This window comes from Amaranthus tricolor, chromosome 9 (assembly GCF_026212465.1).
Source record: "Amaranthus tricolor cultivar Red isolate AtriRed21 chromosome 9, ASM2621246v1, whole genome shotgun sequence".
NCBI lineage: Eukaryota > Viridiplantae > Streptophyta > Magnoliopsida > Caryophyllales > Amaranthaceae > Amaranthus > Amaranthus tricolor.
This window is the reverse complement of record NC_080055.1, coordinates 20,584,530-20,598,362: the sequence shown is the minus strand read 5'-3', so window position 1 is coordinate 20,598,362 and position 13,833 is coordinate 20,584,530. Positions and strand designations below refer to the sequence as shown.

The 13,833-nt window shown below is 31.0% G+C and overlaps 1 protein-coding gene across 1 annotated transcript; it reads left to right on the top strand.

The window, feature by feature from the left end:
* Nucleotides 1–888: 888 nt before the first annotated feature.
* Nucleotides 889–3,447, top strand: LOC130824648 (profilin Sal k 4.0201-like). The gene is made up of 3 exons (XM_057689735.1): nt 889–1,163; nt 2,073–2,210; nt 3,011–3,447. The coding sequence occupies exons 1-3, from the start codon at nt 1,032–1,034 to the stop codon at nt 3,143–3,145; spliced, it is 405 nt and encodes a 134-aa protein (XP_057545718.1). The 5' UTR covers nt 889–1,031; the 3' UTR covers nt 3,146–3,447.
* The last annotated feature ends 10,386 nt before the right edge of the window (nt 3,448–13,833 follow it).

Sequence of the window (13,833 nt, the reverse complement as noted above, 5' to 3'; positions counted from 1 at the left end):
AAACTGTTATCAAAACTGGAGTGACCCAATCAAAAAGAGACAAAAATAAAATAATTTAACTTTTTATTTTTATATACACGATTTTAAGTTTTATGCTCAGTATTTGTATTATATGTTTTTATAGTTTTATATGTTTTGTAATTCTTTTATAAATATTTGATATAAATTTACAAATTAAATTAAAATGTAATATATTGATGGAAAATCTAAATCTTTCAACGGCGATATTCTATTATATGTTAAAATTGTAGTAATTAAAATCTAATCTAAACTATTAACGAACATTTCTTGACTTAATTACTTGGGTTCTATGATTTCATCAATATAGCTTAACGATAATCAATTTGATAAAATGTTATTGATTACTGGTAATTTTTTGTCTATTTATTCACATATATTTTTTAATATAATTATAAATTATTTATTCGCTTTGATAATTATATTATCAATATAAAGATTTAACGATTAAGTTTATGTTGTAAATGAATTAATATGACAAAATAATATCAATATAATATTAATAAATATTCATAACATCCGTGTGTTATACGAGAATCTATCTAGTATTAAAGAAATCTTCAACAAATATTCATGCAAATTATTGACATAAAACTAAAAGGTTACCATTGAATAAAAAAATTTATCTATCATGTAAAAATTTTGAAACTAAAGAATTATCATAAGAATCATGATTGTTGTAACACCGAATTTAGAATGCAAAATAGTAAGGTCAAAATAAAGGAAATGAATAGAGAGGAGAGGAGAGGGGGAGGAGTGGGGGAGACCTAAAAAAGAGGAGAACGTGAATGCCACTAATTCAATTGTAAAACAAGTATGGGGCCAATAATGATGTTTAATTACATTCTCTAATAATTGATTTCTCAAAATTAATTAATATTTAATCTCTATCCTTCTATTTATGACCTGTGGCTGTGATCATAATACATACATTCCCAATTCTCATTGAAAAATCTCTCAAATTTGTTTAGAATATACAAAGCTTAAGATATATTATTATCAATAAATTAACAATGTCTTGGCAAACATACATTGATGAACATTTGATGTGCCAAATTGAAGAAACTGGCAATCATCTTAATTCAGCTGCAATTATTGGCTCTGAAGATGGTACCGTTTGGGCTCAAAGCTCCTCTTTCCCGCAGGTCTATCTTCTCTTCTTTCTTCATCTACATCTAACCATTTGATGAGGTTGAACGCTAAAATGTATTATGTTTTTTTTCAAGTCAGTCTTCGATCACCGGTCGACCATCTTCCACTAGTAGCTCGGTCGTTAATATATAGTCCATTCTTATGCCTATAACATTTCATAGCATATGTTGATTGATGTCTGTCCGGTCGAGCCTGCACGTGGTAGATTATATATCCGCATGCTAATCCTAGATTTTCAACTTTTTTATGTAGTAAAAAAAATATTAAATTTTTGGTTAAATTATGTACTCATTTCGATTCCATTACGAAATATATGATCTATTAGGGTGATTAGGATGTCTATTTTTTTTGAAAAAAAGTCATTATGTTAAGGAAAAATCGTGTAAAGTTGACAAAAATATTTTTCTTTTGCCTACCATGTGGAAAAGTTGGAAGCTTAAGTTCACCGCGTGGATTAAAAAAAAGTTTGTCTACCACGTGGAAAAATTGATAATTCAGGATTACCACGTGGAATTTCCCTATTTATACTTCTTATTTTGGTTTTATATTAAAGTGATTGGCTTATAAATAGTGTCGTTCTTGAAAATTTTGGAACCCTACTTATATTAAAGTTTCGATTATTTTTCTTGTAGTACAACAATAGTTTTGCGCTTAACTGAGAAACCTAATGTAGCAAGTTCGATCCATATTAAAAGATACTTATGCAAATACTAATTTTTAATTATAAAGATTAACTCAATTTAAGCCATTTCATAAATTGGGGCTATACGGTTACACTTCAAAACCACCCTCAGAAACGGCCATGCCTATAAAAATTGTTCAAGATCTGTTAATACTGATATATGATCTCAGCATAATGAAAAGATGGTAAGTTGTGTATATGTGTTTTGGATGATTTGCAGTTTAAACAAGAAGAGATAACGGCTATATTAAAGGAATTCGAAGAACCGAATACCTTGGCCCCTACTGGTCTTTATCTCGGAGGTGAAAAATACATGGTTATTGCCGGAGAACATGGTGCTGTTATTCGTGGAAAGAAGGTATAACATACTATATCTTATAACTTTGTATTAAATTGACTTTTAATAAAAATATACTTCTTTCCTTTTTCTTAATTGCACCCAAATGCACTTTTAAGACTATTTATCAAGTTTGAATTGTCATTTAAGATCTTTTTAGAATCGTCTCAATGTGAATTTAATTAATTTTTAATTTCTATAATTTTTTAATGTGTATAATTAGAGATATTAGCGATTGAATTAGTGTAAGTAAAAACAAAGAAAATATCTGCAACTTCACATGATAAATTAAATATAAATTTTAAAAGCCTCTGAGATGGCCGCATACGGGCGACCACTCACAGGTTCAACCCATAATTTTAAAGTTGTCATTTTAAAGCTTGAATTTGACATTTTGGATTTTGAAATAGGTGTTTTAAGTCTTAGATTTGACAAACTTTAAACCATAGGAATAAACATTCTATGTCTTGAAATGAATATTTTAAAGTTGTAGAGGTAAGTAAAATATAAAATTAAGAGTTGCAGTAGGGGTTTTAAGAGTTAGAATTGGCATTTTAAGTGGTGGGATGAGTGTTTTAAGAATTGAAATCGTTAGCTAAAAAATTAAATTTAGCCTAATAAAGTTTTTTTTGCCACACGCATGAGGCGGCCGCATACAAGTCTTTACGATTTTCAAATGAGTCAATATTTCTATTGGGTAGACCGAATATACATCTACTATCTCAAAGTGATTATTTACCTTCTTAAAGTGATCATTAATTGTTTAAAGTGATTAATTAGAAAAATAACTGATAGTGTTAGACTAATGTATGTGTGTTCAGGGACCTGGAGGAGTTTGTATTAAAAAGACAAACCAAGCTCTGGTGTTCGGAATCTACAACGAGCCAGTGACTCCAGGACAGTGCAACATGGTTGTTGAGAGGTTGGGTGACTACCTTATTGAACAGGGCATTTAGGCTCAACACACTATTTATTACTTATACATTTTAAGGACACTGAACTTAGGATTCTTTTGGGATACTTTTATTATTCTCTTGTTTATTTGATTACTTTTTATGTGTTATACTTCATTATTTAAGCGTGGAGCTTTGGTGCAAACGATAAATGTGTGGAAAACGTACTCATTCAATTTGTGTATACCATTGCCTATGAGCATGGTTATTTATTTATATGTTGTTTTCTTGTGACATTATAATTTTTTTTGAATGTCATTCTCAATTTTTTTTTTAGTGAAAATCAAGCCTAACTTATTGTATAATTTTTTGCTAGCTTTGTTTAATCGATGTTTTAATTGATCTAATTATTGTTTAATGTTTTGCCTCTATATTCAAAGATTTGATTTTATGTGAAAATAAAAAATACAAACTTTAAAAATGAAAGATTCGACTATAACAGAATTTAACAATAAAAAAATCGTGAGGGTAAATATTCTTATAAGAGGATGGTAAAGAGCACAATAAGAATTATGAGTTAATTGTTTTCGTATTAGGTCTCTTTGAATTAAAGCAATTTCATATCATCACTAGCAAGATTTCCCCTTTCATATAGCAATGTCTTTTGAAAATTCTTATGAGAGGATGGTAATGAACACAAATAAAAATATACTTAAATTCTGATCATCAAGAACAACATCAATATTATGTAAGTCCATTTATATAGTACAAAATTCATCCAAATCAGTCCTAAGAGAATTACCTTGTTCCAATCTAAGGTCATAAAGTCTACTCTTTAACAACAATCTAGTTGTCACGCTTTTAGCCATGTATAGGTATTAAAGCTTATCCCATATATCTTTGTGGTAGTTTCATTCACAACTTCTTTAAGCACTTCATTATAAAGACACAATTGTATGGCACTTTGAGCTAGCCTCTAAATCAATTTGTTCTGATACCAATTGTTGAAAGCCAGATTAAGATGTGCCATAGATCAATGTTTAGAAGACTTAATTGAATAGGGAAAAAATGAACATAAACACTAATTCCCGAATCAAACATGGTAATGCAAAATTAACAATCAAAATAACAACACGAGACAATTTAATGTGACTCACCCAATGTAGACTATGTTCATTATCTAGCCTAATTTTATAACGGTGTTTTGGGTAATAGAAAAGAAAAGAGATTATAGAGAGATTAGGGGTATGATTAAAGCTAGAGAGATATTAAGAAATTGATCAGCATATCTAATTAATGTAATTTGTGATTTATAGTACATAATCACAATTAATACATACAATTAGCAACATCCAAAAAATAAGAGAAGTGAAAAACATAAATAACTGTTAAAACTTAGAGAGATAAATATATTAATTAGAGAGATAAGGAGGAAGTAGAATGAGTAAAAGTTAGAAGATAGAGATGTTTTTACTCATTGGTGTAGTTTTTACAATGGTGAACTTCCATATTTATAGGCAAGTTCATCCACAATTACATTGAATGCATTCACATTAGGGTAAATACATTAATTATCTTTCACACTATATTCATTAATTACCTTTCACACTATATCTCAACATTCCCCCTTGAATGCATTCTAATTATGTAAAAAGAGTAAAATATTATCACAATATTTCTATTTAATACTGCCTCGTTAAAAACCTTGTCAGGAAAAACCCAATGGGATAAAAACCTGAACGAAGGGAAAAAGAGTGCAGTAAATATGATTCTCCCCCTGAGTTCAACGTATATCTCGTAGATGACACATTTCAATTTTATATACAAGTTGCTCGAATCTCTTTGATGGAAGGGACTTTGTGAATAGATCTGTAAGATTTTCACTTGATTGAATTTGTTTGACTTTTACTATTTTGTACTTCTGAAGGTCATGTGCAATAAGAGTTTTGGTGCTATGTGTTTGGTTCTATCCCCTTTTATGAAGCCTCCACTAACTTGTTCAATACACCCGGTATTATCTTCAAAGATTACAGTTGGAGAATTTATTATCGAGTTTATCCCACATTCTTCTTGAATGTGACCAATTACTGACCTTAACCAAACGCATTCTCTACTTGTTTCATAAAGGGCGATCAACTCTGCGTGGTTTGATGATGTAGCTGTCAGTGTCTGTTTCGTGGATCTCCAAGATATTGCAGTGCCTCTATATGTGAATACATATCCATTTTGTGATTTAGCCTTGTGGGGATCTGATAAGTATCCAGCATCCGCATATCCAACAAGTGTAGCATCTTGCTTTGATCCAAGATCTTTAGTTCCTCGAAGGTAGCGTAACAAATGTTTTATTCCGCTCCAATGTCTCTGTGTTGGTGAATTACTATATCTAGCTAATAAATTAACAGCGAAAGCAATATCAGGTCTTGTATTATTAGCTAGATACATCAGAGCTCCAATTGCGCTTAAATATGGCACTTCAGGGCCAAGAATCTCCTCGTCTTCTTCACAAGGTCGAAATGGATCATCTTTTGGTTTTAATGATCGTACTATCATTGGAGAGCTCAGCGGATGAGCTTTGTCCATATGAAATCTTTTTAGCACTTTTTCTGTATAGTTGGATTGGTGCACAAAGATTCCACCCCTTAGGTGCTCCATTTGTAATCCAAGGCAAAACTTTTTTTTCCCAAGATCTTTCATTTCAAATTCTTTCATCAAATATTTTGCAGTTTGTTCAAGCTCTTTGGGAGTTCCAATGATATTTAAATCATCAACATAAACTGCAATTATAGAAAATCCTGATTGAGTCCGTTTAATAAATACACAAGGACTGATTTGATCATTTTTGAATCCTTCTTTCAGGAGATATTCACTAAGACGATTATACCACATTCTTCCAGATTGTTTTAGTCCATAAAGTGACCTTTTCAGCTTTATGGAAAACATTTCTCGTGATTGGTGGTTTTCTGGCAACTTAAGTCCTTCAGGGACTTTCATATAAATGTCTGTATCAAGTGAACCATATAAATATGCGGTCACAACATCCATAAGTTGCATTTGCAAACTGTTTGAGACAGTTAGACTTATCAAGAATCTTAGTGTAGTTGCATCTACTGCTGGAGAATACGTTTCTTCATAATCAATCCCTGGTCTTTGGGAAAAGCCTTGTGCTACAAGTCGTGCCTTATATCTGACCACTTCATCTTTTTCATTTCTTTTTCTTACAAACATCCATTTATAGCCGACCGGTTTTATACCGTTTGGTGTTTGTGTAATTTGTCCAAAAACTTCTCGTTTTTCAAGTGACTTTAATTCCGCTTGAATAGCATCTTTCCATTTCGGCCAATCATTCCTACGCCGACATTCTTGTATCGTTCTTGGTTCTATATCATTTTCATCTAGTGTTATTTCGGTGGCGATTGAATGAGCAAGTGCATCATTAACAATAACATTCTTTCGATTTATTTGCCTTTTAGTTGAAATGTAATTAATCGAAATTTCATTGTTATCTTTGATATTATTATTTTCTTCTTCTCTGAGATTTTCATCCTCATCTCCAAGACTTGTTTCTTTACAATTCATTGAAGAAGTAATATTGATAACATTTGCCATTTCATTCAACCTTTTGGATTTTCTTTGTTTCAAATCCTTTGAACCAAGTGGTCTTCCACGCTTCCGGCGTGCAATAGTTTCATTTTCAGTAGCTTTGTCATCAGTGGGAATTTCAATTCGTGCCGGAATATTTGCGGCAGGAATGTATGATTTTGTCACTTGCTTTGTTTCTACAAATGCATCAGGTAATCTGTTTGCAATATATTGATTATGGACAATTTTTCTAACTTCTTGTTCAGAAGCATTCGTTTTTGGATCATATATTTTCAAATGCATTGCATTCCATGTGAGATCTATTTCCTTCTTATTTGGGTCCACTTTCTCTCCCCCTAAGAATGGGAATATTGTCTCATTAAAATGACAATCTGCAAATCTAGCATTAAATAAGTCACCCGTCATTGGTTCTAAATATTTGATAATTGATGGGCATTCAAATCCAACATAAATTCCCATCCTTCTTTGTGGACCCATTTTTGTACGTTGGGGTGGCGCAATAGGGACATATACTGCACATCCAAATATTTTCAAGTGTGATATATTTGGTTCTCGACCATGCACTAATTGCTGTGGTGAATATTTATGACAAGCACTTGGTCTCAATCTTATCAATGACGATGCATGTATTATTGCATGTCCCCACGCAGATGATGGCAATTTCGACCTCATTAATAATGGTCTTGCTATTAATTGAAGTCTTTTAATCAATGATTCAGCCAGACCATTTTGAGTATGAACATGAGCTACTGGATGTTCTACGTCAATTCCAATTGATGTGCAATAATCATTAAAAGTTTGAGAAGTAAATTCTCCGGCATTGTCAAGCCTTATTCGCTTAATTGTATAATTTGGAAATTGATTTCTCAATCGAATGATTTGAGCAAGTAATTTCGCAAATGCCACATTTCTAGTTTGTAGGAGACTTACATGTGACCATCGTGTTGAGGCATCAATCAACACCATAAAATATCTAAATGGCCCAGAAGCAGGATTAATTGGCCCACATATATCTCCATGAATTCTTTCTAGAAATTTAGGAGTTTCAGTAGCAATTTTATTTAAAGATGGTCTGATTATCAATTTTCCTTGTGAGCATGCAGAACATGATAACTCATTTGGTTGGGGAATTCTCATTTTCTTCATTGGATGCCCAATTGAATTTTCAATAATTTTTCGCATCATTCCCACACCAGGATGACCCAATCGGTCATGCCATAAATTTATCATTTCTTTATTATCTAACTTCTGGTTAGACACCATGTTTATCTCAACCGGTTTTATGTTAATGCGATATAATCCCGATGAGTATGCTGGTAATTTTTCATGAATGCTTTTCTTGCCGCATTTTTCAGATGTGATGCATAAATATTCAGTATGATTTTCGGTCATTGTTTCTAAATGATAACCATTTTGGCGTACATCTTTGAAACTTATGAGATTTCGTCGAGATTTACTCGAATATAAAGCATCAGTAATTACTAGCTTTGTCCCATTAGGAAGTATTATTTGAGCTTTTCCATATCCCTCTATTAGTGTAGTGGTTCCAGAGATTGTGGTGACATCTGCTTTCACCATTTTCAACTCAGAAAAATATTCTTTGTGCTTTAGGATAGTGTGAGTTGTTCCACTATCTAGGAGGCATTGATATTTGACTCCATTTTCAAACTGATCCATATCTTCATATTAAATAAATAGATAGTTAAAATAAAATTTCATTAACATAAAGTGATATCAATATATAAAAAAAAGGAGATTGCATATAAAAGAAATATAACTAAATAAGTGCCACAACATTATTAAGAAAAAAAATTCAAATATCTTCTTCGTATTCTTTATCATTTTCATCGCCATCTAAATAGAAGTCTGAAAGGTCAAGATTAGGCATCGATGTGGTTGCTTTATTATAAGGATCGACATTGGGCATTGAGGTGCTTGCTTCATTAAAGTTTGCTTCAACACCTTTTCCTTTTTTCTTTTGGGAGGCTAGATACAGCTCAACCAAATGTTTAGCAGTACGACATGTACGTGACCAATGCCTTGTCATGCCACATCTGTAACAAATACTTTCTTTTCCTTCTTGATGGCTATTTCTATTGTGATAGCCAACTTGTTTTCCCCTTCGAGAATTATTATTGTAATGATCATTTTGATAATTTTGGGGAAAATGGCCTATACCGGATCCTTGAAACTTTCTACCATGTCCATAAAGATTTCCACGACCTCGTCCTCGTCCTCTTCCTCGGAAATTTCCGCGTCCTCTACCACGGTTATAATAATTTCCACGGCCTTTATTTTCAACAGCATGTGCTTCAGGCACATGTGTTTTAGTAGAGTGTGTCTCACGGATAGCTTGAGATCCAATAGGTCTCATATTATGATTTTTCCAGACGAGATCATTGTGCTGTTCAGCCAATGAGAGTACTACACTCAAATCTGAATATCTTTTAAAATTTCTTTCTCTATATTGTTGTTGCAGAATAATGTTTGATGGATGAAAAGTAGATAATGTGAGTTCAATCATTTCTGCATCAGTCACCGGGTGCTCACAATATTTCAACATTGATGCAATTCGGTATAATGTTGAATTGTACTCACTAAGAGTCTTAAAATCAGAAAAACTTAAATTCTTCCACTCATGGCTAGCTTGTGGAAGAAGCACCCTTTTGTGGTCATCAAAGCTTTCAACAAGAGAGTCCCACAATGTTTTGGGATCTTTTATAAATAAATATTCAGATTTAAGGCTATCATGAATATGATGCCTCAAGAGGACTAAGGCTTTGGCCTTCTCTTGATTTGTAGCTACCTTTATTTTGGTAGCTTGAGTTCCATCTATTGGATCCTTTTCTTTTACTTCCAATACAGTATGTTCAAGCCCTTGAGCTTCTAAGTTCATGATGGCATCTTCTTTCCATTCTAAGAATTTTTTTCCAGTTAAGTCTAATATGTTGAATAGCCTTTTGGTAATTTCTGCCATACTTGCTACATAATATATAATTGTTTTGTAAGTATATGACGATGCAATAATTCTTATATTTTCATAATAATAAACCATTAGAAAAATTATGATGTTTTAATTTCATAATCTTCTCCCCCTTGGTTTATTGTTATGAATTTGTTGTAGATAATAAATTTAGGAATAAATCAAGAACAAGAGGAATAATAATAATAATAATAATAATAACAAGGAGAAGAACGAAAAAAATCAAAGACAATAAATGCTAAAGAGGGTAAAAGAAATAACATTTACATAATATATTGGTATAACTTATCATACAAAATGCACTAACAAACAAAAGAAAATATGACAATGAAAAACATGTGCATTTTGTTTCTTCTTTTTCAAAATAAATTATTTCTTCATAATTATTATAATTCCTAATGCTACAAGAAGGACCACCAAGCCCATAATTAAGGAGATATATAATTTGAGTTTGGCAAAATTTTCTTCAAATCTAAAAGTATGGGAAGAGGAAGAAGATGGATTATTTTTGTAATGGTGGTACATTGTCGGTGGAAGGAAGAAGGAGAAGGAGGGTTTTTGATGTAAAGAGTAAAGTTGAAAGGATAAGGAGTATGTGGTAAAAAAAATTGGGGTAATCCTATTTTATAGAGGGTTATCCCAAATTGTACAATATACCGTATCGTTATGTATGCTTAAAAGAAATACTTAAAGTAAAAGGTAAAAAAATGCACATGGATATAAATGCAAATACTGCAAATAAAAAATGCACATATAAATATACGAGAATAAAAAAATAATATTAACCGTCCATTTAGGCGGTAGAAGAAAAAAAACAATTAACCAGCCATATAGGCGGTTTAAAGAATAACAAAAGAAATAAATAATACTAACCGTCCATTTAGGCGGTAAAAAAGAAAAAAGTTAACCAGCCATATAGGCGGTATAAAATAATAACAAAAGCAATAAAGTGTCCTTGTCATCCGTAAAGGTGACGTATTGTCCAATAATTATTTTATGGGTCATTTAAATTTATCTTGCAACGTTTAGTACTTGTTTCTCCCTCATCATCTTTGGTTCTTTTATTACTTGGTGAGGGATTATTTTCAGTTGTTGTTGTTGGGGCATTATTAGTTGGTTGTGTTGATGAATTATTTGTTGGTCGTATCGGTGGAATATTAGTCGGTGGAACCGGTGGATTATTAGTTGGTCGTACATGTGAATTACGAGTTGGTGGTACTGGTGGACCATTAGTGTTGTTGGGATTATTATGTCGGAACTGATTTAAATCAGTCCTTGCTGGGTTTGTAGTGAAGGGTATGGAATTATGCTCAATTATAAAATATAAAAATGTGTTAGAAACACCTTGGATGGTGATGTTGACACCATTTGATTGTTGGTCCATTTGTGGGTACCGATGAAGAAAAATGCTTAATTAGGTTTTAAAAATATTACCTTCTTGATGATTAAGGGTAGAGCTGGTGCTGATAATGTATTAAAACTTAGAGAGATAAATATATTAATTAGAGAGATAAGGAGGAAGTAGAATGAGTAAAAGTTAGAAGATAGAGATGTTTTTACTCATTGGTGTAGTTTTTACAATGGTGAACTTCCATATTTATAGGCAAGTTCATCCACAATTACATTGAATGCATTCACATTAGGGTAAATACATTAATTACCTTTCACACTATATTCATTAATTACCTTTCACACTATATCTCAACAAAAAAAATTGTATGGCCAGGCAACAACTAAACCCAATTCGACTTAATGGACCTTTTCTTCTAGAAAAAATCAAAGGCAATATTTAATCTTTTTTTTATCACACCATATGGACCCACTATATTTATTAATTGTTCCTAGTAGTGTCCCAAAGCTAATTCTTGTCGTTTAGGAACTCTAAGACACGCATAAGCCAACATGTTGCTATTAGTTAATATACTTGCATAGAGTAATTAACTGTTATCCATCATTCATATTTATTGTTATTCATCCATGGATATTGTTTTACAATTTATTCTGTAAGTTTAAGATAAAACATACTAGAGTTGTGATTTTTGATTTCTCTAGATTCATATTTTTATGAGGTTAAATTTTAATTATACGTAACTAAAATATTAAGGAACAAAATAGAGCATTATATAGTATGTAGACAAGAAGTGTAGCAACTGAAAATACTAATCAAGTTATGTAAAACTACCTCAGATTTTTGAGTGGATCTTATATATATATATATATATATGAATATTTTGACAATCTAATTTAAATTTTTATATACAGATTATTTCAAGTCAAATCAAATCATATTATCATACTCAATTTCGGTTAATTAGTTTAATTTTGAATAACTCTAGTTGCACGGGTATATATCTCTCATCATTCAAGAGAAGTAATAGTTATGAGAGTATCTTTTATCTTTATATAAATATATATATATATATATATATATATATATATATATATATATATATATATATATATATATATATATATATATATATATATATATATAGCCTATAATAAATATTCCATCTTATTTTAATTAAATGTTTCATTTGATGGAGGGGATTGAATGGAAAGAGTGAGTGAAGGAGAAAAATATAATCTAATGGCAATTGTGAATAATTGAATCTCATGTAAGTATAAAAATAAGGGGAAAATATTATCAAATAAGAAAAATAAGACATTTAATATAAATATTTCACAAAAAAATTAAACATTTTATTAGAATAGGAAGCATAAAATGCAAAAAGATACATCAATAACAAGAAATCCTAATAATAATTTTTCCTTTTTTGCATAGGAAAAAATAATGGGAAATTTAAACATAAAGACGAAAATACAATTTTCATTGGCACACAAAAAAAAATCTATGACTACTAGCAAGAAATCGATGTACGTGGATATTTATAATTAGGGATGACAAACGGGTAAAATTATACAGGTTTGCACCGAATTCACCCTAGTTGGAGTGGATATGAGTGTGATTTTGGAGGGTAGCGGGTAGATATGGATAAAAAAGTCTTATCTGCCATGTGTAGTGAGTATGGGGTGGGTAGTGGGTATAAAGTCTTACCCGCCCCACCTAATACCTATTCGCCACGTCCCATAGCCGCCAATCCTATATTTACAATGACCAATTTATATCAATTTTGTATCTTATTCAAAATTATTGACAAAAATTAAGGATATTAATATTATTTTATCACTATATATTTTATGGTTTAAACAAAATTAGAATCGATGTACAATTAAAGTTGTAAAGATTTTTAAAATAAATCACACGGACTTGGAGCAAATGTGAGGCGAGTATAAGTTGAGTATACCCAATTGACCATAGTGGATGTGGGTGAGGATAAATTTATATGCATATCCAAATGGACAGATGTGAGTATGAAAATTTTACATAGATAATAGATAGGTGATCCGTATAAAAATTTTAAGTGCATATAAATATAGAAAAGACATACTGCATCCAACCGCCATTTTTCCTATCCCTATTTCTAAATAGGATACCAAATCATTCTTTCTTTTCATATTAAGAGCATTATATAATTTCTTTGATTTTTCATTTTATTTTTTAATATAAATATGGGGTATATGCTTTTGAGTTTTGCCAGTGAAAATTGATTAAATTTGGTCTGCTGGTCAACAAGTCAGCCTGATTTTCTATTTTTACTTTGAAAAATGCTATAAACTCTACGGTTATGATGTTTCCATAACAGATGGCCCTATGAAGAATTCATTAGTACATTGACCCATTAGCCATTTTATCAATACTTTTACTTTCTAATTAATAAATTTATAAGGAATAATATTTAGAAAATTATTCACTCTATTTTTAAAAATTTGTCCCGTTAAGTTCAAATTATAAAAGTCTTATAATTTTGATATAACAAATTCAAGAGGATATAAAAAATATTTATTTCTTTTGACAGATTTTAATCTCTTATACACGATTTTATATATCATAAAATTGGCTTCAGTCTTTCGACATAGAAAACCTTAGTCGAGTGATTTTAGTTGATGTGAAATTATGGTTGATGTATGGAATTAAGTGTCTTGGTCGGTTTGAAATCAGGCTTTGCATCCATATTGTTTTTTTACATAATTGTAAATCATTTTTAAAGTCGGGTCAAAACATATTCGATTACAAGGCCGGGTAAATTTCTGATCATCGAGTATG

What these genes read in the sequence shown, in the direction of transcription:
- LOC130824648 (XM_057689735.1), top strand. Translation starts at nt 1,032, where the DNA reads ATGTCTTGGCAAACATACATTGATGAACATTTGATGTGCCAAATTGAA. An exon ending in AAAGCTCCTCTTTCCCGCAG is followed by an intron (nt 1,164 to 2,072) that starts GTCTATCTTCTC and finishes GATGATTTGCAG; the next exon opens with TTTAAACAAGAAGAGATAAC. An exon ending in CTGTTATTCGTGGAAAGAAG is followed by an intron (nt 2,211 to 3,010) that starts GTATAACATACT and finishes ATGTGTGTTCAG; the next exon opens with GGACCTGGAGGAGTTTGTAT.